Here is a 24573-nt window from a genome sequence, read left to right on the forward strand (position 1 = left end):
CCCTATCGTCTTCTTAAACGCGCGACAAAGATAACTTGGTGCCCTGCCAGCCTCTTCCTCGACCTTGAACTGATCCATATGTCTTTGAGTGGCGCAGGCGGAGACATAAAAGGATCAGGCCGCATTCGTTTGATTATTTAGGACATGCCCGTAGCGTTGAATGAAATTGGAATAACTAAACTCCAGCCATGAGACGACTTCTGTTATATCATGCACAGCGCATTGAGGGTTTGTCGTGTTTGGGCCAGGAGTAGTCCCCTGAGTCGGTATCACTGGCAGGGCAACTGAGAGGTACTGAAGAAGTGTTTGTGTTTGATTTGCCGTCCCTAGCTTAACACGGTCAGTGCATCTTTAAGCCCAGTGCTTCTGGCACCGTTCCCGCATCAGGACATGCAAGATTGAGGACTGTTGCTAGAGAAACGCATCTTCAACGGCGAGGCTCACACCCATAGACATATAGAATGCCATAGCATGGTTGCTTCAGAAGGTTCATCCACTGCAGTAAGGTTGGGACGGAAACCATGGTTGAGGCTGGACAAGGCGGGGTCCAGTAGAACCCAGATGACATGACTATCGTCAATATTACATAATGTAGCGTGAGAACCGGTGATATAATGGAATATCTGTGGCCTCAGGCAGAACCAATGCTTGAAGCGAATGATGCATCTTCAAGACAGAGTTGGAGATAGACTAAGCGCCTATCCAATTAAATTCCGGTTGTCACCACATTTCCTGTATCATGATGCATTATTAGGCATGGTCCGTACGGCCTCGACAGATCATCCGTACGGCCTCATTCCGACCGATCACTACGCCGACCAGGGAGTGTTGTGTGCGTGTGCGTGTGCGTTGTCCCGTCTGCATTGTCAGCCAGCCATCGAGCCGTCCCCATTTCAACATATAATTCGTAGAACGTGGCATCCGTTGAGCCTATGAAAATACAAGACGGAATGATAACGTCTTGAGCATATACAAGCAGTATGTGGAAGCGTTGGCCGCGATGAAACTTCGACACTTAGGCTGGTGTCACGCCAAGTGGTGACTAGCCAGTTCGCCTTTACTTATATCCGGATTCATCAACAAACATAAGATGATATGACGGAAACTCAGATAGCTTATGCTGGTAGAAACCTCGTGGTTGAAGTTCTGTTCTTTGACTTTCTGCTGTGCTTTGTCTTTTGTCCAGCTAGCCCGCGAAAGAGCGCGTTTAATGCTAGATAACAATAGTAATATATTGAGATTATCCCATAGGAAGATAGCCATCTCTTCGACGTAGAGGCTAGGCTTCTCGGCGAGGTGAAGAACGCTCACTGCACCGCGCTACCTTCGCCACTTGCGATGTAGTGAGCCTGTTTTTGCTACATATCCTATGAATAAATATCTTACGTTGCCAGGAAATGATTGCCATTTTGTAAGTGGTTTGAGTGACTGCGGTTGCTAGGTTGGGAGAAGTAAGGCTGAACGATGTTAAGGTGGTTGAGGTCATTTGGGATATATAACAAGGGTCATATTTGGGTATATAAAAGTACGTGAATATACTTCTACCCTTGTTACTACGCAAACTTAGAATAGATTTCTAAAACATGGGATTAGCTATATAAGGTTTAGCGTATCATAGGACTAGGGTTTGAAATTGAACCTCTCCATTTCCCGATATGGAAGGCAATAACAGTCGGCACTGTAGAGTACTGTGAGATCAGTTCTTTGTCGATACTTGCAACTTAGCTTGAGCACGCGAACTTGGTGGCGAGGCTGTTTCACGTGATGAAGTGCGACAGAATATAAACAAAAAAAACCAAAAGTAATCTCGACAATGAACACGAGGAAGATACAAAATTGATCGCATGATATGACTGTCCTTGTTACATATTTACAAATCCGCACCTTGAACCGGGTGCACCGGTATGCTTGAGAAGTTCCGGCTCAACCCATCCCAAATTACTCTTGAAAGGCGCTAGATCCCAGTTTTGTCCGACTTATAAGCCTTTCAAAAAATAAGCTTTGATGTGCTCGTACTACCATCTTTGTTCTCCATTCCATCCATTGACTAATGTGTGTGAATAATAAGAGGTGCTCATTTGCGATTACGCTGTTTCTGGAAACACACAGCCGAGGTATACATTAGTGACGTCCCAATGGTACACCGAGGTCATCCGATCGGTGTGACTGGGTAAAAGTCCATAGCCGCGCCCTAAATTCAAAGAAGAAGCGAAAGATCACTCACATAGATAGTGATTTGATAAATCGTCCTGAGTAGGACCAGCGCCAGACACGCCAAGGGTGCCAAGTAATCATATCTGGGAGTCATATGTGAGTCGCCGACATAATTACAAACCACCTACGCCCTTGCGGTGTCTACAATGGCCGGTCAGTGTGCTCAGGGCTATCCTCAGTCTTACTCAGTGAGCACGAACGGGCGCGGCGAGGCGTGAAGAGAGAGACCGGAGGGAAGCCATAGGCTCGCACAGAAGGTACGACATGTGATTATCTCCGTGACAACCCCGGTAGCTGGTGGAATCGTGATCCCATGATAGATTTTTGGAAAGTGACTCCGTCTCGGTCAACAATCGGGGATTGACAATTAGTTTCTGTCGAACTCTAATTAACAAAGCACATACCGCTGCCGGAGTTCCGGTCATCAATCGTGACCAATATGAGCACGGCGACGAGAGAAAGAGAGGAAGAGCGGTAGGATGTTGACTTCGCATAAAGAAGGATCACCGGATTGGACTTGTCGTCAGATGATTTGACGTGACTCCAAAGGTGCCAACGATTTGCTTTCCGCTTTAGGTTGATCAACGCCAGAAATCTGGATTAGGGGTCAAGGCGCTATGTCGAAACAGGGGAAAGGATGTGGGGGATGACGAAATACCCATGGATGTATCATAATATGTAAATCTGAAATATCTGAGACTCGCCACCCTTTGCAGAGAAGAGCCAAGAATGTTCGATTTCCAGAATGCTGAGGAGAATCCTGATGCGGTGATCGACAATGCAACCATTTCCGTTTTCGGCCAGGGCGATGTTCAGTCACAGTCTGCAATTAGACAGCTCTGACATCGAATGAAAACAATAATGATGCATGTAGACAGAGATTCTCACTTGTAAAAACACCTTTGTGCGTACATTTATTTCCACAAATCTCGATTCTTCCAAACAGTGCTGCCTAATTACCGCGCGTGGACTCAAATACAGTCCGTGCGCGACCAACTGCGACGTATTTATCGTATTGGCCAGGTATTGAAAGTAAAGAGATCCCTTCACAATCATGCAGTGGCAGAGCATTCCGATGACTTGATTGTCACTGCTGTCAGAAATGCCTATGCGAGGTATCAATCTCCAGATCACCCGATTTTATTGGTCCCACAGTTCAAGATTGTCGTCGAGCGCCAGGAACATGGGCAGGGAATGTTCGGAGCCGTTCTGTTACATTCACCAAAGCGATTGTCTTGGCCGCAAGAGGAAATCGGTCGACCCAGAATATACCTGCATTTGACAGGTTCCATAGTTACCCTAACCCAGTAGATTACGAAGGGACTATGCCATCCGCGGGCACCTGGTTGATCGCGATTCTCATGATACCTCGGGCTCTCCTACCTCGGATGTACCTGACCGCACGGTACCTAGGCCCTCGTACCGGGTACCTTGCAGGGGAAAAACAGGCCCACGGCCCCTTCAGCCACCAGTGCTTGCGTGGCTAGCCGAATTTCGAGTGCTCATTGGGCGAGATGCATGCTAAGCATTCTGCACGTCTGAGCTGTGCAACGTCATACGGAATTGGAGGCGGGCGCTGTTGACCCCGCCAGCGCCGATCACGATCATCCGAGACCATCATTCAGAGTTGCCACAAGTTGCGTGATTCTGAATTTCCAATCGGAACGGGCGATCTATTCTTAGCCAGGAACGGCTAAGTGATTGACAGCCAACTTCGGTGCCTGGATGTTCTGCACACATATAAGCCGAAGGGACCCTTATTAGTTACTATCCCCACATCTCATCTACCTCAACACGATACAAACTTTTGCAAAGCGCATTGCCGAGAGCCCAATTGACATCTCTATCCTCAAATTTCGTCCCTGAGCTCCATCAACCCACCCATAATGGCTGGCTCCCGTTCTTCCAGTGAGCGCACTGGCTCAATGCACTCGCAAGAGAGCCCCAAGATATTGCGAACCAAGGCCGACCCCAATTTGGCCCTCCACGAGGCTCAACCCAGTATGAATCCTGTGGCAGACCGCAACGTCTTTTCTCTTCGAAGTATTCAACATAAAGACCGCAGCGGTCAGATCATTAGTATGTGAACCATGACCGCCTGTGCTCGTGATCCCGTTCCTAACGGTTTGCTGTCTAGGTGACCCCGATCTTTCAAATCCCACACGGGCCCGTCTTGAGCGACCCCTTGATACCATCCGATCTTTCCAAGCCGCTATCGACGCCGAACGGAAGCAAAATCGGATGTGAGGGCACAAGTTGCGCGAAATAATCACGCTGGAATGATATACAGGGGAATTATGGCGTTTCTATCTTTTTCTTTTGATGCTCAAGATGTACCATTACTTCACATGCTTCACATGCTGTGACTATACCAGAATACTGTCAATAAGTCCGGATGCAGATACTTCACCTTCCTCAACTCAAATGCAGCCCCTGGAGCCCATGGGGCTTACGTGTCTATGGACCTCGCCTGTCTAGGCCATCTCGTAGAAGTATGGATAGGCCGTGGCTGGATGCAGTCACAGAGACACGGTATGAGATTAGTAAAGAGGAAGAGGAATGAACGATGTGGGAAGTAAGGTCGGGTCGAGCCGGCAAAGTAACTACGAGACCAAATGTAAGTTCAATTGGAGCCTGAGGATATTCGGAATTCTTTCACACGCCGGATTGGGAACGGATAGATGCATTCTTTAGCCATTCACAGGGGTCGTATGCTGTCAGTCAATCGCCTTTGTGATCAACTAATTAGACCTTTGACAAAAATTGGCCACACATTTGTACGAGAAACGGGTGCTAATACCCATCGGGCGGCATGCCCCGGATCGACTTGTCTTGGCATTCTTATCGATCAAGTGCTTAATCTACTCGATCTTAAACTTGGTGCATTCGAAGAAATCGCGATCATACGCTCGCTAATTGAAGCACTCACCCAGCCAAGGCGTCATGTACCTGTGCAGAACATTGAGGAGGAGAGGTACTATCCGTGATTCATTGGCCTCTCGCAAGGCATAGAGCAGCCGGGCTTTTCGCCAGGGGTACGGCACGCAGAAAATTTGCTTCACTCCGCAGAGTAATCATTTCCGAGCGAACGGGGGTGACCCACAAACATCCTTATCGCTGCCCATCACAGCAGGATAGCTCCGGGTGACGACTAGCGGCTTCCGATCAAGGTCTAAAGACAGAATTAGACCTAGTCAAGCTGCCTAGAAAGCAAAAAATGAGTCCGCGGCATAGCGAAAAAAAGGACACGCACTGCCGACGCCATCCCAAGAAAAAGGCCCCACTCCACTGCGTCAGCCCGTCAACATTTTCATTTCTCCATCGAACATACTCAAGGAATCTTATCCAGCCCGCTATCTCTGAATATAAACAGCATTAGTCATTAGGGCATTTGTCAAATTGATTGGCAGACCAACTTTATTTTTTATTTCCTATGCAATATTTGGACGGTTGGACAACTATTGCACCGGCCGTAGTCACAGTGAACGACGCCCAAATAACTTTAGTGGCACACTAAAAGATGCTAGTCTGCAGAAGTCAAGATACTCTTCTCCAGTGGAGCTTGATGATTGGCTATTATCAGTCGCTCGGAGCTAGTGAACCGATACGTTTACGAACCAGCCCTAATGGGGTTGACGCGGTCCATCATCCCCGGCCAGGAAAAGTTGATACCCGGACACTAGGAGTAGTCTACCTAATGTCTAAATTCGGCACCCAGCTCTTAGACCACAAGATCCACCAGATACCAGTTGGGTCGGTTGTACGCGTCCCCTAATGCTGGTCAGGGGCCAAAGGGCAAATCATGTTGATCAGACTGGCGTTTGTGACTATTAATGGCCATGAGGGGGGCAAGGTCACTCTTGGTTTCTTTCCCTGATACTGGATTCCTTTTTTCTATCCTGGCACTGCTGTTCACTCATTTCAGCATTCACTTTCAACACCTTTCGTCATTTCACCACTGACTAGTAGACCTTCTCCGTTCTCATTCGCTTCACCTATATACGCGGTATCTGTGAGATCCGCACGGTCTCATATCGCCATGAAACTTTCTCTGCTCTCTCTGGCAACCCTGGTCGGAGCCGCCGTTGCGGATCTGGACCCGATTGTTATCAAGGTAGAGGAGACTCTGCCCATTTGAGTAGATGCTCAGTGAAACTGATTAGTCCTCTAGGGCTCTAAATTCTTCTACTCCAGCAACAACACTCAATTGTATGTTGCTCTGTCTCTTGTCATTTTAATCAAAAGATTCTGACCGTTGAATAGTTATCTTCGCGGTGTTGCCTATCAGCGTATGTTTACCGCACGCGTCCTGGCCCTGACGCCAAAATCTTCGGCACTAATGTTTACACAGAGGATACTACCTCCAGCACTGGCTACAAGGATCCGCTGGCAGATGCCGCAGCTTGCAAGCGAGATGTCCCTATTATGGCGGAGTTGCGCACCAACGTGATTCGTACCTACTCCATCGATGCCACTGCTGATCACTCCGAGTGTATGAAGCTTCTGGCAGAGGCCGGCATATATGTCATTTCCGATCTGTCCTCCCCGTCGGAGTCCATTGACCGCAACGATCCTGAATGGCAGACTGCCCTCTACTCTCGCTACACCAGTGTGATCGACGAGCTGTCTCAGTACAACAATACTATCGGTTTCTTCGCCGGCAACGAGGTCGCGAACTCCGTTTCTATGACAGATGGTAGCGCCTTTGTCAAAGCTGCCGTCCGTGACATGAAGAAGTACATTAAAGAAAAGGGCTACCGATCTATGGGTGTTGGATACGCTACCGCTGACGTCTCGGCTATTCGGGAGGATCTTGGTAACTACTTCGACTGCGACACCGATGAGCTGTCCGTGGACTTCTGGGGCTACAACATCTACTCCTGGTGTGGTAACTCCACCTATGAGGAATCAGGATACAAGGCTCGCACCGAGGAGTTCCGCAACTACACTGTTCCCGTTTTCTTCGCTGAATACGGCTGCAATGACGTTACTCCACGCCAGTTTACTGAGGTCACTGCCCTCTACGGCGACACTATGGCTGAAGTCTGGTCGGGCGGTATTGTCTACATGTATTTCCAGGAGACCAACAACTACGGTATGCTTTTAGATACACTCATGGACTCTAGCATCCGTCTTTTTACGTACTAATTGACATTCTATAGGACTCGTCTCAGTCGTTGACAGCACCAGTGTCAGCAAGATGACGGATTTCACTTCTTACTCCGAGCACATCGCCACCGCGAATCCCACCGGTACTAACAAGGCTTCTTACACACCGACCAACACCGCTCTGCAGAGCTGCCCCACGGTTGGCTCCGACTGGAGAGCGAAGGCCTCCCCCTTGCCCCCAACTCCGGACCTTGACCTGTGCGGCTGCATCTATGATGCATCCGCCTGTGTCCCAAAGTCCAGCCTGAGCGATACCAAGCTCGGAACGCTTTTGGGTACTGTTTGCGGCTACACTGACTGCGGTGGCGTGGATGCCAACGGCACTACGGGAGTGTACGGTGCTTACAGCATGTGTCCTGTCAAGGACCAGCTCGCGTTTGCCTTGAACAAGTACTACAACGAGCAGGACAAAGCGGAGAGTGCCTGCACTTTTGGCGGTTCCGCGAGCACTAAAGCCACCACCAAGGCCACCGGTACCTGCTCCGCTCAGATCAAGGAGGCTGGTACTGCCGGTACCGGCACTGTCACCACCGAGGCTACTGCTACTGCCGGCTCCAGCTCCTCCTCTAGCACTTCGACTGCGTCTACCGGTGCTGGTCCTAAGACTATCCACTCTAGCGTGAGCTTTGGCTCCATTGAGATTGCCGCCTACTCGGCTTTGGCTCTTTTCTCTGGTCTGGGCATGCTTCTCTTGTAGGTTTCTTTTGTTGTGGAATTACCCTTGCAACATTCTACTTTTCTGTCAAGTCAAAGTTGCTCCCATATGCTAGTACGAGGGTTGGTATCAATCTCTCCTTGCATTTAAACTGTTATTTAGCACCATCTGTCACTCCCTTTGTGCTACATTCGAATTGTAGGATCATCTTCAAGAACCACCAGCGGGCAATCAGCGCCAAGGTCATTCAGCTCTAGACACTATCCAGCAGACTTGAACACGAAGGATGGGTTTCCAAGATCTGGAAGATGATTGTTTCATGCATCGAAGTCCGTCTTACTTGCCGGCAATGGCCCGTTTTGTCAAGATAGCAGACGTCTCATCTAATTTTGTCCAGTCATGTGCATCGTAACATGCCTGACGACTCAATCTTACTGCACGGCTTGTCCGATCTCTCATTTCGGTCTCATACTCATCGATGGTTGATCCTTGTGACGCAGCGCTGGTGTAAATCCTCACGAGTGCCACCGTCAAGTGATATGCATCAAGCAAGCCGTGATTTGCTGCTTCTCCTCGATCTAAGATGAAAGGCCTGAAGTCAATATTACCCTTGCAAGTTTCTCAAGATGTTGATATCACTTACACATTGTCATTGCATGTGCAGCATCACCGGCCAAAGTGATTCGCCCGCCGTGGTTATTCCATGAGAGACACTCCCAGTCTGCCAATGTGATCTCTGTAACTGGGGTCCCGTTAGGGATTCTATCTACGGCCTCTTGCAAGAATTGCGCAAATCCTTGAGCGCGCCGCTTCATGTTCGCTAAGCGAGCTTCGTCTGTCGTCGCGACTGCATCTTCGGGACCTTTGACAGGCCACGACATACAAATCTGAGCACGATACCGCTCGGCCTCAGTGCCAGCCGTTCCATTGACGGAAGGTGTTTCCAGCATTGAGAACCAGAAATAGGCTCCAGTGGGTGGATGACACCCTTGGAATAACAAGGGATCCATGTCACGCAGAGGCTTGACTTGCTGTGGCGTCAAGTCGACTGCGACGCCGGTGAAGTTTATGGAAAGGGGGATGTTGCTGAACACATCTGGCCGAAGTATTTGTCGCACCACGGATCGACTTCCCTCGATACCAACCACGATGCGCCCGGTCACCGTCGTGTGATCTGCAAACACCAGTTGGACTTGATTCACGGTCTGCAGGTTTAAGCCAACGACACGTCGGTCCCAATGAACATGATCCTCGATTCCATGCAGCAAGGCTCGTCGCATCTTCTCGCGATTCACCCGCCATCGAACATTGGGGGGAATCTTGAACTTTGGCTCTCCGGTCTGGAGGTTGATGAAGAGAAAGTTGCCGCTATCGTGACGCGCGATATCCGGGTCCACCTGAATATCTCGGATCCGAGTCAGCGTCTTTTCGGGGAGCATTTTCTTCATATATTCGAGTGCCCAATGCAGGGTAATGGCCCATCCCTGGCCACGCGCGTCGGGAGTTGCATCGCGTTCGTAGATCTCGAAGGGAATGTTCTTCTCCTTGAGTGCTTGGCCAAGTGTGAGGCCGACGATGCCAGCGCCAACAATCAATACAGGCTTCATTGCGGTGACGAGGATCATATTGTCGCCAGATCGCGCTTTTTGTGTCTGGAGTAATCGCTCAATGCTTATCAGCCGTCGCATAGATAAAGTGCGGGGCTTATCCGTCGCTTTACAGCCTCGTCTTGACGTTTCCGACCGTCGGTTATCTTGTTTGGCGCCAATGCGACGGCCGCGGGGCTAAGATGGCAGTGGGGGGAGCTTCGTCGCGTCCGGCGACAGAAGACGTGGAATATAAACCAAAGTCGAACATCTTCCGTGAACATATCATCGCCATGTCGCATGAAGCCCTCAACCCCATTCACCCCTCAGTTCTCCCTCATTTGGACCCCGTGTTCGTTCGTCTCTACAATGAGCACGTCGCAAACACCCCAGCAGGCCCAATTGATTTATCCGTCCTGAGATCGAAATACTCTGTCCTGTACTCGTACGGCACAGGGCCCGCCCCCGACTGTGGGCGAATCTATGACAGCAAAGTCTCCGGCCACAATGGTGATTCGATTGCCGTCCGCATTTATGAACCAGATACACCCGGACCCTGGCCCGTACATGTGGACTTCGACGGTGGAGGTATGAGTTGCACCTGAAGCCGACACCAATTGACAAGGGAGGGCAGGTTGGGGCCTAGGAGATCTTGACACTGAAGCACACATTTGCAAACAAATTTGTGTCACGGCCAACGTCTGTGTGATTGACGTGGACTATCGACTAGTACCGGAGTACGCATTCCCAATCGGTATTCAGGACTCGTTCGCAGCCTTGCAACATATCCACGCCAAGGGCGCTGAACAATTCAAAATCGACCCAACACGAATGTCGCTAGGAGGTGTTTCGGCAGGAGGTAACATCGCCCTGGTGTGCGCTCATCTTGCCCGTGATGCCAAAATCCCTCTTCGGCTGGTGGCCGTGGGAACCCCCACGATTGATGACATTTCAAGGTACAAGTCCGCATCCGAGGCACCATGGCCATCCATGCAAGCCATGGAACATGCACCAACTCTGAATTGGGCCCGTCTGAAGTGGTTTGATAATCTTAAGTGGCAGAGTATCGCTGCCGACAGTCCGACAAAGGATGCCCAAATGGCTGCCGTGAAGTGGTATGCCAATGCGCTGCAGGCCCCAGAATTTACCAATCTGGCCAAAACAGTCATTTACACGGCAGGTTGTGACCCTCTGCGGGATGAGGGTGAGGCCTATGCTCGGAAGTTGATAGAAGGTGGGAACGAGGTGATTCAGAAGCGGTTTGCCGGCGTCCCACACCCCTTCATGCATATGGATGAATGTGGGTACTCAGAGCTACTAGCGACATGGATGCCACTAACCCTGCTTCTAGACCTGTGGCAAGCAAAGCAATACATCAACTTGACAGCTGAGCATATCAAAGCTACTTTGCATCGATGAGAATCCGTTTTTGGAGCAGCAGGAATTAACTTCGTTGAATACTCTCCACATCATTTAGGCCTCAAGTAAACCTCAGAAGTGTAGTTCACTCCCTTGCAAGGATTTTCAAGTTTGAGAAGCCCGCAAATGTACCTTACAAGCAGGTGCTTATTGACCGACGAAGAGCGAACAATCGACGAAGAGTCGGTTGCCTGAAGTTTTGTGAGAAGGTAGTGACTTGAAAATGCATATCTAATGACAGTAGTGACGATGAAAACTGGATGTTGGGAGACAATACAATAATTAGAAGCAATATGCGGGTATTAGCTTCCTCCATTGGCCCCGCCGACCCGACCAAAGACAAGCTCTCCAACGAAATATCCAACAAGAACCGCGAAGAAGAATCCAACGTTCATTGTCATCACCGCAATCATTCTTTGTGAAGATGAATCAGTACTTTGAAACTGCTGACCGTCATTCCGAGCGTATCGACCGTACTTACAATAGATATGAAATCCCTTGATTAAGCATTCGCAATGCCGCCCGCGGAAGATTGACAGATAGTCTCCATGTTTGAATCAATTTCTCCCTTGACGGCTTTTCCTGACCTCCGTTGATGAAAATAGGGTACCCTGCGTTTTTCGAGGCCCAGAAAGCGTCTAGACTGGCAACCTTCGCGCTTATGGCTCGCCATATGACAGCGAGAAAAAACAAAAAGAACCACGTGCCTACGTAATCACCGGTGCTAGTCGGCATCCATGCACTCGAAAACAGCATCGTAGAAAGATTGTCGGTATTGAAGGCCATGTTCATCGTGGACATTGAGGCGGAGGACGTCATCGCCATGTTGGAGGCGGTTGTAGTTGTGGACATGTGCATAGTGGGTGAATGAGATCGGCCAATGTTATGAGGAATCCTGACAGAAGATGTTCGATAATATCTGAATATCTTTGTGAATGGAACAATAAGGCGGAAGGAACAGCAGCAAGATGTATGAAGAACAATGAGGGGTTGCGTGATCACTGCATCTGAGAAATGAAAAAAAATTTCTTCCGCCGTCGCGTAATTTCTTGTGGCTGATGAGAGACAATTAATAAATTCAAACTACACTCCAGTAGAAGATACTTGATGTCAGAACACGTGGAATCCGCCCGATGAAAGATTGGAAGTTCCCGAGTTGGGCGCGTGGAAGCGAATATCCTCGCAAATGTGCTCAGCGCTAAGCCGGAAGCGGTATGGATAAAGGCTTGACAGAACCAAGCTTTCTCGAAGCGTCGTTTTTTCTACGACGGGGCGGGTCGGAAGAAGGAAGTGGGGCAGTTATCCCATACGTACAATCAAGCCATCATTAATAAATGAACACGAACGGACGTGAATTCCCGGGAAGTGATTCTAATCCTGTTGAGTCTTCCTAGTCCTAGCACTTGCACTCCCGGGCTGGCATAAGATCGTCAAAATGGATATGGATAGCAGCATGTCTGGAGGCCCCGGCCTCACGGACGCCGGGCTTGATATGTCAAATTCCACTGTGGCCGCTGACTTCCTAGCTGCGCTTCTCGATGACTCCACGTTGCAACAGACCGATTATGCTATCGCGAGGGCATTTTGGTACGGAATCGTGATTGTCATCGTGCTGGCAGGTATTATCAACTGGACTCAATGGGGCCTGCTGAAGTTACGGTCAGTCACACATCATATGGTCTGGATCATCGTCCAGAGACTGATCCTTAGCTCAGATTACGAGCGGCCGCCGCAAATCGTCCCCGGCCGACAAGTCCTTCAAACATAGTCACTTCATTCCTCGCTGGCTGTACTGCTGTAGTTCGAGAGATTGCATACCATCAGATTGCTCCCGCTAGATCCTGGCTGCGGATACCAACAGTCGGATCAATCATGTTAATTTTGATATATTTTGGGTACATCATGGGACTTCAGTTCTTTGATTGGGACTATCCCGGTGCACAATATTGGCAGGCACAAGGTCTCCGGGCAGGTTGGCTCACGATAGCCCAGTTCCCACTCCTCCTGCTCCTGGCTGGCAAAAGGAATTTGATTGGGTATGCAGTCGGGGTTTCGTACGAACGACTACAAATCCTGCACCGTTGGGTCGCAAGGGTCATGCTGCTCACTGCTACCATCCACGGTGGTGTTCAAGCCTATGGCTGGAATAAGTATGGGGTCATGAATCTTGAGATTGACACTGATAGCTGTATCCCCACTGGTATGTCAAATCATCTTCCAAAGTGATCGGTGTACTAAAATCGTGAAGGCTTTTCTACTTGGATGATCTTGCTTTGGCTCGTCTTTTCCGCAACAGCCCCGATTCGAAATTGGCGCTACGAGGTATTCTTGATTCAACATATCATCACTTTCATTGGACTTGTCGTTGCTATCTTTTTCCACTTGCCTTCAACCGCCCTCAGCTCAAGGTATGAAATCATTCACTCATCGTCCAGTGACAGCTTATGAAGAGCTCTAACCATTCTCCCCTTTTAGGATCTATGCCTGGATTGGAGTCGGTGTATTTGTTTTTGACCGGCTTGTCGGGGCTTGGTTTATGTCTTCAATAACATGAGTCCCGCGAAATCCGTACTCCAAAGTTTTCCAGGGGATGTCACGAAAATTCAAGTCACCTCTTCACGAATTACACAATGGAGCCCGGGCAGCATGTCTTCTTATCTCTTCCCAGCTTGGGTCTGGGTCAATCCCATCCCGCAACAATTCTCTCCATTTCCTCGTCTCACGAAAACAAATTGGTCTTCATCTTGCGAGCACATAGGGGCTTCACTCAGCGATTGCTTCAATCCGCTAAATCGTCCTCTACGGATCTCTCATCAGCGGTCAGAGACAAAGAAGGGGCCATTGGGCAAAACACTCAGGAAATCAAAGAAGAGGAATTTGTTTCCCTTCTTAGTGGTCCATATGGGGGATCGCATTCCGACTTTGCGGCTTTTGACACCGTCTTTCTCATCGCAGGATCTACCGGTGTTACATTCACGCTACCAATTCTTCTCGATATTGCGGCACGGTCGGCAAATCATAAGTTGCCAGTCCGCAAGGTGGTATTCGCTTGGGTCATAAGGACCCTCTCGTGCATAGAGTGGATCTCGAACGAATTACGACAGGCAACCAATTTACTCGTCGAGCATGGAGTTGAAATAGAAGTGCGATTGTTTGTGACATGTGAAGTTGACTCAGGGGAAAAATCAACAAAGAAAGCAGGGTGCAAGTGCCAGAATGTTGAAGGCCCGTGTTGCTGTTGTGATCTGGACACCGGAAGTACCCAAGGCAGCTTTGAGTGAGGATGCAGATATTGAATCCATTCGGATTCGACAGGGTCAAGCAGATACTGGCACACAATTACCACTCGCCTACTGCACGATATCATCCGGCCGGCCCGCGCTGAAAGTTCTTCTCTGGGATTTACTGGATCATGCGCAGGGCGAAACTGGTGTCGCGGTGTGCGGACCTTCGGGACTAGTGAGCAACGTTCGAAACACGGTGGCCACTGTTAGTGAACAACGTGGATCAAGCAAAGGGACAGGTGCTGAGGGCGTGTACCTACATGCAGAAAGTTTCGCCTGGTGAGCTTGCGTCCAAATTTAAAGCTTCCATCTTCGGACTAGGCTCTTTTGAAAGAATAGTCTAACGTATTCCACCACCTTCCCGCCCACACCACCCACCTACTTCTATATTCATGAAGCAATTAAATAACCACAACGCCTTTATATTCAATTTAAACCTTCTCCGTACAAAAATTAGCCCTATGGCCAGGCCTTCTGTATACGCTATATGTATATTAACGTCTGTTAGTCTGACTATCGGTGGTTAAAGCCTTCCAAGTAGGCATTATAGAGACCACCCCGTTATCTTCTATATTGCTTAATAGACTAATGCCTTACTTATAGGCTTCAGAAATAGCTATACCTTTAGTGCGTTCTATCTGCTGTTTGGATAGAGATCTTTTCTGTACTTGCTTCTTATTCGTAGCGCGTAGATCTCTGACTTCCTTCTCTAATAGAAGTATATTTTATATTACCGTTTTGTATACTTTATATACTTAATTAATAATATCTTTAGTAGGTATTAGTAGGCTTTCTGATCGATATTTTAATAGCTTCTTAGCCAATTTAATATACTTTAATCGCTAGGTAATATTCCTTAAGTCTTAGGGCAATAATTACTTAATTTACTAGTAGGTTATTCTATATTTAGTGTAGGTAACCGAATTAGAATATTAAGCTTCGATAACACTAATATTAGATCTAATAATATAATATTAGTCGCTTTAAAGGTATTCGTAATAGTTCTAACCTAGAAGGTATCCTAGCGCGCGCGTGGGTATACTGTAAGAAAATTAAGCTTATTAATAAGGTTAATTCCTAGACGTATTTATTAGTCGACTAAGCGACTATATAATCGCTTTAGAATAGCAAAATAGCTAATATCTAGTAGCTATAATAGATATAAGCTATACGCAGGCATATAAAGAGGTATAATATCGTTCTTTATATATAGTGTAAAGAATCTACGTGTTCAGGGTAGAAGCCTGTCGGTCAGGTAAGGAAGGATATCTGGACTAGAGTGTGGTATTATAAGAAGTAAGACTAATTCTTACTAAGTCTAAGTTATCTGGAAACCCTCTTAAATTAAGTATAAATTAGGTCCGAGACTCACTTATTACACTATAGGGTAAACCTTTATTTTTAATTATTGGAATATAGACCAATGCTACATAGAAAGATCTATTCTTATATTCAACATATAAGATCAGCATTGCATTGATCACGTGACCAATTTGGGGCCTTCTATCAAAATGATATTAATCATGTGACCAGATTTTTCCTTCTATCAAAATGATATTTTGACCACTTCTGATTCTGGTCCGCGACCCTCCCCGAACGATAGGCGGGACCATTTTCCTTCAGAGGTAAATGGTCCGCCTTCAGGCATGAATGGTCCGTTCCTTCGGGGGTGCCTTCGGGCATATCTTGCCCGCGGACTTTGACCATGGTCTTTGGACCTCGGTGAACAGACTTCGACCCTCGGTCCCCTTAAAGGATAGGTGGACCACTTTCCCTTAAGGATAAAATGGTCCACCTTTGGGTATGCATAACCTGATCCTGCGGGGAAGCTTTCGGGGTGGCTGAAACCATCGATCCTTGACATCATTCTTTTGGCTTTTCTTCGGTTCCCTTCTTTGCCACCTTTATTATGTTGCTGCCTAGTATTTGTATGACATTCTAGACATCATTTCTAGGCTATTCTAGCCTATAAATATGTCCTTCTTTTCTAGCAGAAAGAATTAAGTCAGTTCTACTTTCTAAAAGTCATCTCTACCTTCTTCCATTGATCCTCAGGACTGTGGTTCTGCCTTCGTTTAGGCTATATCTGCTTATAGTCTATCCTACGACCTTTGACCTTCCACCTTTGTCTGGCACCGACTGACCAGCCGGACTAAGGTTGATCCCACGGACTTAAGGGGCCACGATCTGCTTCGTGGTAGCTTTCCCCTTATATCCCAACAATGGTTAATTAAATTCGGGCGTTAGGTGGCTACTATAACTATCAAGGATTAATAGCCTATACTGCCTATATCGCTAGCTATTTATTAAAGGAATAAATAGCTTTTTAAGCTATCAAAGACTAATTATATTAGTAGTCTACTTATTATCGCTAACCTTAATATATTAGTCACTAAGGATATCAGTATAGAACTAAGATTCTATAAAATCCTTACCTTTAAATATAATTATTAGCGATAAAGACTAGCCTATAATATTAACTATTTTAATTATACTTATTCGCGATTACCTAGCTATAGAATAAATCTATAGCTATAGTATTTAGCTTTAGTTACTACCTTTACGGTAGAAATAAGGCCTATTATAAAGCCTATTTTATTAAAGTTATAGATATTATTAGGTATAATACTATAGCGCGAAATAGTCTCTTTTAATAGGCAAAACTATATATATATATAATCCGGGGATCTTCTTATTCCGTATATTAATAGTTATACCGACGCGAGAAGTGTAATTAAATAGCTAATATTCGGTTAATATATCGCGTAACCTAATTTAGGCTAATTATATTAATACCCTAGGCTATGAATAATAAGTTAGCTATATCTTCTACTATAGAGTGCTTAAGGGCTACACCGTGAGTATCTGTAGAGAGGATCCACTAGGTAAGTATATCCTCTTCTATTTAGGTTATTTTATAGTATATTACGTATCTAGTTAACCGAAATAAGTGGCTAATAAGGCGGTCGCGTAGCGTGAAACGCGATATATTATATACCTGCGTAGTAGCCCTAATAGATAGAATTAATTTTTTCTGAATAGCTTATATTATAAGCTCGATCCTACCCTCTTAGTGGAGAGATTCTTACTTAGTTTTAGAACGAATTAGTGGCATTATAGGTGATCAAAGTGGTTGGGGATACGCGGAGACGCGAAATTTGGTTAGATGGGCGGGAAGGTGGTGCGGGTGGGAAGGTGGTGGAATACGTTATAGCACAAGAGTGAATAATCCAGCAAAAATGATCTTATAATCAATTCACCGAGAGAAACAATCTAGATGTGGGGAAAAACAACCTCTTATCATCTCTGAGCTACTTTCCGGTCTATCTTAAATTTGTGGTTCCATCTATAGAGTCTTTCACGCATGCTGAAGTAAATCAAAAATGAACTTTCCATCTAGAATTCTCGTTTGGATCGAATTGGAAGGCGGTTAACAAGGAAAATGATTGGTTCTCAGATTTTCACTACCATATCAAGCAAAAGATCTTGCTATCTCGAGCTACTCCTTGATCTTTTCATTCGGGAGCTGATCTACTATTCACTCCCAAAGATTTTACATGAATATTCACTGAGGTAACATGCTTGACTCAATGCTATCAGAAAACCTTCAAAGTTTGATGAAGCCTCCTTCTCCAGGAAAATGAACAAGAAAAGTATGGCCGAGATGAGCATAAAAAAAAGTTTCGTCCGACCATAGCACCTTCTGGTGATTAAGCAGGGACGAAGATATGAAAGATGCTACAATATGGAATTCCCGGTTAATAAAAAAAAACGAATAAGCTGCGCCGGCACAATGCTAGTCTTCTTCGCCCGGTCGCCAGGCCAATCTTTGACGATCATGCCGGAGTAAACACCTCCGACGGAAGAACCAAATTACCAGTCAAGACACCTATTTGTCACTGACTACCATAGCCCTTTGTCATCGCTATGGCCCCTTGGCTCTATATCCCGAGGAGACAGGAAGGAGAATGAAACCTAGTGATATTTGACTTGATATAGAACCCCCAGGTGGATACATGAATAAGGAACGGAAGTCTACTGGAAAGCTTAAAGTGCCATCGGCGAAAGTATTCCGAGTGGTGTATGGATAAGGAACAGTGAAGGCTGCTTTCACATGCAGAAATAGCCTTTGCTTTCACATTAGTCTTTCATGATGACCCGTTTTGTTAGGCTTTGGGACAATATGTATGAGACTCGCAATTAGCGTCGACCCAAAATCTGCAGAACCAATGTTGGTCTCCAGGATGGCCAGAAAGATTCCGTTGCTTCTTTGCCGCAATTTTTCTGCTCAGCCGCATGAAACTCATCGAGTAAGCCTTGAGGCACGTCAAGGGTCTTCTTGTTGTCCAGTGTGATCATGATAGTCTTGGCAATGCTAGGCACACCATCCTGATCCATGACAAATAGCATCCAGTAACCCGGAATGAGAATACCTGGCTCTTTCGGAAGTCTGATTCCATAACACAACTTTCTGCGAGGAAGAGGGATTGGACGTAGAGGAATCCGTCTCTGGTCGGTGTTCACAGTGTGGGTGGTGGTGCAAATACGAACCAAGGAGGCACTCATGATCGGGCCGTCAGTCTGGAACATGAACACGCCGCCAACCATGGTATTTTCTGGAACACCAGACAAGATTGCTGGACGGGTCCGAGGCTCTCCAGTCTCAGTCAAAAGATATGGTGGCGTAAAGATCTGCGCATCGTAGTGGTTGGCAGAGCAGTTTCCGCAAAGGCCACCACCACCGTTCAACACCCGACCATCAGGGAGCAAGATAGAGATGGTATGGTAGACTCGAACAAAGTTGTTCTGTTGGAGCTCGACAAAGGTGTCGGTTTCAGGATCGTAGATTTCGGGAATGAACTGCACATTCTCTTCGTTGAAAGCGACACCGAAGGTCTGACCACCCGCGATGAATACTTTGCCGTCTGGGAGGACAACGGTTGTATGGAAGACGCGCTCGGAATGCATCATTCCATTCTCTCCTGCAGGCCTCACGGTCGGCCTCTGACCAGGCTCGCCAATTGTGATGATGTGCGCGTTGCTGGTGGCCCAGGACTTATCGTAATCGGGAGAGCCTCCAACCGTGAGAATCTTGCCCTCGATAGCGTCAAACATCACTGCATTGCCTGACATGGAATCTTCATCATCTAAACGGTTTCCCGCGGCCTTGAAGTCACCTTTGCCTTCGGTATAATACCAGTTCATGGCCCTACTGGGACCAGCTTGGAAAATTGTCTCGTTCTTCCAGCCAAAAAGCCATCCGTGGTTGTCTGCTCTCCAGGCACCTTCCATGTCGTTAGTCATCATGGGTTTGACAACGGCACCCGGGAGTAATGTCCAGGTCTGAGTGTATGGATCCCAGACTTCGCCGTCTTTACGAACATTGGAACCTCCCGACCAGGAGCCGCCAATCACGAATACACGACCATCAGACATTGTGGTAGATGCCTGGTATCCGCGTCGAATGTTCATTGGGGGTCCTTTGACCCATACATCAGCAGTCGAATTGTAGAGACTCGTCTCAGAAGCGTCGTTGCCACCTGTGACAACCATCATACCGGTCCCGTCGATTGATATACCGGGGCAGAACATATCATGCTGGGTATTGGTCACAATGCGTTTGGACACGGTATTATTCAATGGGTTCCATCGGGTCATAGCGGTCTTGCCTCCAGGTGTGGAGTGGAATTGGTCGGAGGTCCAAGACGACCAAAGAACAATGTTGCCAGAGGCCTCCTGGGCACCGGAGACAGGCACAATAGGGAAGTCAAGTGTAGGGCCCCAGACTCCCCGCTTAGGATCCTGAGGAATGTTGTATAGGGTGGCATATATGTTGAGCTCGGAGATTCCGACCGATGAGAGCCCTTTCTCACGAGCATCGGCAACCAGCCTCACAAATCGCGCAGATATTGGCTCAATGGCAGACATGCGCTGTCTGTTGGAGTCTGGCCACATTCCGTATGCGACCGGGCCCTTCCAATTCTCTCCATCGTTGCTGACGTACACCTCGTGTTGAGTGATCAACTGATCCTGCGTAGCATCGAGTGGTGGTAAAACCACAAGAGCACTGACGGTGTACGTGTTTTTCATGTTGATTGTGATATTGTGCGGGCCAGGAGCAACGGCACTGTACCAGGACGTGGCATCAGTGCCATCTATGACATTGTTGCATTCGTACTTGCCACTGGAAGTACTGCACTGCAATTCCCATTCGGTGCGTGGAACTCGAATGCCTTGGCGAGGAGGCGACTCATCGTTGAAGGAAGGCTCCCATGAGGGATTATCATATTTCCCGTAACCAGAAACCCGGTCGGATCTCATAGCTTCATCCATGAAGGGGCTCATGGCGTTCGTTGCCCCAATGGAGGCACCGACGAGCAATTTAGCCCACTGTACCTTCATTGTGACTAGGGTTTGAAGGAGACAGAACAAGAGAAAAGTAATTCAAGAGGCCTGCTTCCCTCTGTCGGCAGATAGAAGAGGGCATGATCACATTTAAGAGCAGAGCATGCGTCCTTGACGTCCCCGCCCCTCCTCGAAGTCAGGGAGAGAAATGATCGTCGATAGCAACGGAATCAAAATCAAGCCAATGGGTAGTATAGCGTATGTCAACTCGTCACATTGGAAGTTCCAAAAAAGGGGACACTTCATGATTGGTAGGGTCGAACATCATCTCAACTCACGGCTGTAGGTTCTCCACAGATGCGTACAGGTGGCGTTCAAGTCTTACGCGACATGAGTCTCGCATCCAGAGCAAATACCAATGATCGGCATCATTCTTGGTGAGCTTCAGCCCCGCCGCAGCCTCGTTGAATTTGCTCCTGCAGGTGCATATTGGGGCTATGGCGAGCAGTGTCCATCACCAGTTCTAGAGTGGCGAGGACCTGGCACATCTCTCCATTGACACTAGTCTAGCGAAACTTCCAATCTTTGATTGGCGTATCATGTAGCTAGCGGCAAGTCGATCATCGTTCGATTGAGATGAACCGCCTTCAGCTTGTGGGGTCGCGGAGACCCACTGTCCGCCCGAGCCGGCCCGCTAAACCTAACGCTGAGCAAGGTGTGGATAGTTCCCTGCAAGCGAATTGGTGATTATCTGTGTCACATCATTGCAATCTGAATTTTCAGCTGAATGTGGAGCCGCCAGGTTCCAAGCTCTCCATAACTCCTGAATGTCGTCATACCGGTTAGTTAAGAATTGTTCTCTCCTTGCAGATCGCTCCAGGCTTTGTGCTGATTCGGGTTCCCTAGTGTTAAAACATGTGCCATTCAATAGCCTCATGAGGTGATTGAGATAAGCTTGACATCTTATACCACATAATGAAAGATGAAAATCGGCGAGCTTATTCCCAAGCATGCCTAACTTCCTGCGTGCCGCCTCCACAGCGATGTCCAACCCAAAGGGCAAAGAACGGCTGCTGCATGATCCTCAGCTGAATCAATCGTCACGCTAACTTTCAAGAGTGGGTATACTATACTCTGTAACAGATCTTCTACTGTACTGTATGTGCAGGGTATTGTCGATCCTAGGGATCCACTCCTGAGAAAAACCTCTAGAAACAGTGAGATTAGAAATTTTCGGCGCCTTGTATTTCGTCTGGACGCCGAGACTTTTACGCCGACCGCCGATCACTTCGTCGGTTGCCTAGTTGGTGGAGTCACCTGCATGTCTCTATTTTCTTGCAAGGTTGTACAGTACTGTAGCTTTTCAGCTCAGTCTTTTTTCGATCCCACAAACGGATGATGTAAAATTCCAATTACCACTCGCCAGATGGAACTCATCGAATATCCTCTGTAAGTGGCGGTCTCCCGTGGCTCCACAATGAGGATGCGCGTAGGTGGGGTTGTCACATAATCCGAAGTTTTGGCCTCCGATCCATGCCTCACAGCTTTGGAAGCTTCATCACAGGTACACTCAAACCTTTCTTAAATTCTCCATCACCCCAACTTGTAAATCTTTTATCTTGTGTCTTCCATCATCGAACCCATTGTGATCTCTGAAGCAGCAGCCATTCGAAGAGTATCAGCGTGAACCATGGCTTCGGTAATTAGAAAGGCAAACATCCAGGGCGACATTTGGTGTGACTCCAGTTCCAAGTCCCAGCTATTTTACCTTATGATTTCTAATACATTTGCACTCACAGGCCTGGATTGCCCAAGAGATTCCAATCCTTTCTCTTCTTTCGCATCAACAAGCCCGACGAATTCAAGTCGCGGCTCCAGTCCTTTATTCCTCAGATTACAACTGCCCAAGCAGCTTGTGAGATGAAGGAAACGATTGCGAAAGAGAAGGAACTAGCTCGAAGCCAGAAGCGGCCAGCTGAACTTCAGTCCTTACCGGGTGTCAACATATCTTTTGCTTCGACAGGCTTAGCAGCGGTAACAAAAGAGCCCGACGACACGCCTAGCACAGAAATTCCAGAAATCGCTAACGCTATATCTATGTAGCTGGGGAAATTTACTTTTGATGAGGCGAGGATTAAACAGGATAAAAAGCTGTCCGCCATCTTCAGGAAGAATCAGCTCCGCGGTGGATTGTTTGGGAAAGGCATGTACGACGACTTGGTGGGCGAGGGCTGGGATGACCCCCGAGACCTTCGCGAGGCTTACAAACCATTTGGCGATGACAAAGAACGTTTGATTGACGGAGTCATAATGGTGACATCCAGTCTCGAGCACAATCTGGCTGAGAAGGTGAAATGCGTGAAGGAACATTTTTTGAAAGATCCAGGCAGTGACCCTGGCAATTACACCATTATTCAAGACCCCGCGATTGACTTTTTTTTGTCCGGCAAGGCCAGACAAGACCCGTTAAGGGGAAAGAGCAGTAAGCAATAACCACCCTCAAGAAGTGGAACTACTGAATGCTAACATCTTTTCTTAGCTTTGGGTTTGAAGATGGACTCAGTCAGCCCCAAATAGAAGGCTTAGACCCGGAACCTCAAGGCATAGAACCAAAGGCAGTCAAATCAGGGTATGTGTTATGAAATTTATCTGGGTTGTCGACTAGTACACTGATCACTGACTGCACACTTTAGAATGATCTTTTGCGGTCACGAGGGAGATGAGATGAACCAACCGGAGTGGGCGCTGGATGGTAGCTTCCTTGTCTTCCGCGATCTTCAACAGCTTGTCCCAGAATTCGACAAGTAAGTTGGCATGCTTCATCAAGTCCCGCTCTCGGAAAGCATGGTTGCTAAACATATTGTGAACAGATTCACGGAAGAAAATGTCCACAAAGCTCCATTTGCCAAAGATTCTCCCAATCCTAAGGAGAAACTTGCGGCTTACCTCATGGGTAGATGGAAAAATGGTGAGTTTCAGATCTGATTCACCACCTTCCCACTGTCCAGAAATCGATTCTGATCAGTCTACCAGGAACGCCCGTCGATGAGTCTCCTCATCATGACAGCAATGAGGACCTTCACAAATCAAACAACTTTGATTACCGTCCTGTCAACAAGCACGACAAATGTCCGTTCGCGGCTCACATTCGCAAGATGCGACCTCGCGGAGATCTCGAGGATGATCATGCGGTTATTATTCGTCGAGGAATCTCTTACGGAGGAGAAGTTACGCCAAGTGAGAAATCCTGCCAAAAATCGGACCCTGCTCTCGAGCGAGGACTGCTCTTCGTTTGCTATCAAAGTGACATTCGCAACGGTTTCAATTTCTTGACTACACGTAAGAGTCGTCAGATTCCTCCACCTCAAAGCCGCGCAGCTAACACTTCTATTTGATTAGGCTGGGCAAGTAACCACCACTTCCCTGACCGCAAGGATATGTTCGTGGGAGGGAATGGGCCAGGTATAGACGCGATTGTTGGACAGCGACTTCCCCACCACCCGCCTCGCTCGATTGGCCTTCCTGATGGTAACGAGCCCACTGAGGCTCGCATGGAGCTCGACAGCTGGGTTGTTCACAAAGGTGGCGAATACTTCTTCACGCCCTCTATTGAAGCGCTGAGAACTTATCTCACGGGTCCTTCTGACTACCCTTCAACACGTGCACACAAGCTCTGAAAAACCAAACGCGAAATGGTGAGAGGGTGCATAGGACTGTTGTCAAGCGCGTCATTTCGTTTTGTTTCGGCAGCTAATTACCTCGGACTGAATCAACAAATGGTCAAATTGTAAGAATGAGTTGCTTCAAGGTTTTTCCGTATCACTCAGACAAATACAGCTCTAAGTATTTGTTCAAATCGAGCCAATCTAGTCTAGGCCGCCAACGCTCAAAATAAAAAGGA

At 47.6% G+C, this 24573-nt stretch overlaps 8 protein-coding genes across 8 annotated transcripts; 5 read left to right on the forward strand and 3 right to left on the reverse strand.

The window, feature by feature from the left end:
- Window positions 1–4100: 4100 nt before the first annotated feature.
- Window positions 4101–4461, forward strand: N7477_001229 (DUF2406 domain-containing protein; the record flags this gene model as incomplete). The annotated part of the gene is made up of 2 exons (XM_056962892.1): window positions 4101–4293; window positions 4352–4461. 2 exons carry the CDS (start codon window positions 4101–4103, stop codon window positions 4459–4461), a joined length of 303 nt encoding a protein of 100 aa, XP_056827895.1.
- A 1792-nt stretch (window positions 4462–6253) lies between these two features.
- Window positions 6254–8295, forward strand: N7477_001230 (glycoside hydrolase family 72 protein; the record flags this gene model as incomplete). Its single annotated transcript, XM_056962893.1, has 6 exons — window positions 6254–6328; window positions 6386–6423; window positions 6478–6503; window positions 6566–7309; window positions 7377–8076; window positions 8241–8295. 6 exons carry the CDS (start codon window positions 6254–6256, stop codon window positions 8293–8295), a joined length of 1638 nt encoding a protein of 545 aa, XP_056827896.1.
- A 79-nt stretch (window positions 8296–8374) lies between these two features.
- On the reverse strand, window positions 8375–9663 carry N7477_001231 (FAD-dependent oxidoreductase; the record flags this gene model as incomplete). The annotated part of the gene is made up of 2 exons (XM_056962894.1): window positions 8375–8616; window positions 8682–9663. The coding sequence occupies 2 exons, from the start codon at window positions 9661–9663 to the stop codon at window positions 8375–8377; spliced, it is 1224 nt and encodes a 407-aa protein (XP_056827897.1).
- A 254-nt stretch (window positions 9664–9917) lies between these two features.
- Window positions 9918–11043, forward strand: N7477_001232 (alpha/beta hydrolase; the record flags this gene model as incomplete). The annotated part of the gene is made up of 2 exons (XM_056962895.1): window positions 9918–10212; window positions 10259–11043. The coding sequence occupies 2 exons, from the start codon at window positions 9918–9920 to the stop codon at window positions 11041–11043; spliced, it is 1080 nt and encodes a 359-aa protein (XP_056827898.1).
- A 302-nt stretch (window positions 11044–11345) lies between these two features.
- Window positions 11346–11868, reverse strand: N7477_001233 (copper transporter family protein; the record flags this gene model as incomplete). The annotated part of the gene is made up of 2 exons (XM_056962896.1): window positions 11346–11457; window positions 11525–11868. 2 exons carry the CDS (start codon window positions 11866–11868, stop codon window positions 11346–11348), a joined length of 456 nt encoding a protein of 151 aa, XP_056827899.1.
- Window positions 11869–12478: 610 nt separating this feature from the next.
- On the forward strand, window positions 12479–14610 carry N7477_001234 (ferric reductase family protein; the record flags this gene model as incomplete). Its single annotated transcript, XM_056962897.1, has 5 exons — window positions 12479–12702; window positions 12759–13243; window positions 13292–13451; window positions 13652–14084; window positions 14212–14610. The coding sequence occupies 5 exons, from the start codon at window positions 12479–12481 to the stop codon at window positions 14608–14610; spliced, it is 1701 nt and encodes a 566-aa protein (XP_056827900.1).
- A 3917-nt stretch (window positions 14611–18527) lies between these two features.
- On the reverse strand, window positions 18528–20729 carry N7477_001235 (putative galactose oxidase; the record flags this gene model as incomplete). Its single annotated transcript, XM_056962898.1, has 1 exon — window positions 18528–20729. The coding sequence occupies one exon, from the start codon at window positions 20727–20729 to the stop codon at window positions 18528–18530; it is 2202 nt and encodes a 733-aa protein (XP_056827901.1).
- A 1633-nt stretch (window positions 20730–22362) lies between these two features.
- N7477_001236 (Dyp-type peroxidase) lies at window positions 22363–24349 on the forward strand (the record flags this gene model as incomplete). Its single annotated transcript, XM_056962899.1, has 8 exons — window positions 22363–22406; window positions 22472–22706; window positions 22776–23137; window positions 23212–23301; window positions 23366–23476; window positions 23543–23640; window positions 23706–24011; window positions 24072–24349. 8 exons carry the CDS (start codon window positions 22363–22365, stop codon window positions 24347–24349), a joined length of 1524 nt encoding a protein of 507 aa, XP_056827902.1.
- Between the last annotated feature and the right edge of the window lie 224 nt (window positions 24350–24573).

This window comes from Penicillium maclennaniae (assembly GCF_028827695.1).
Source record: "Penicillium maclennaniae strain IBT 15551 chromosome Unknown utg000001l:1.0-3280838.0:1.0-3283122.0, whole genome shotgun sequence".
Taxonomy (NCBI): Eukaryota; Fungi; Ascomycota; class Eurotiomycetes; order Eurotiales; family Aspergillaceae; genus Penicillium; species Penicillium maclennaniae.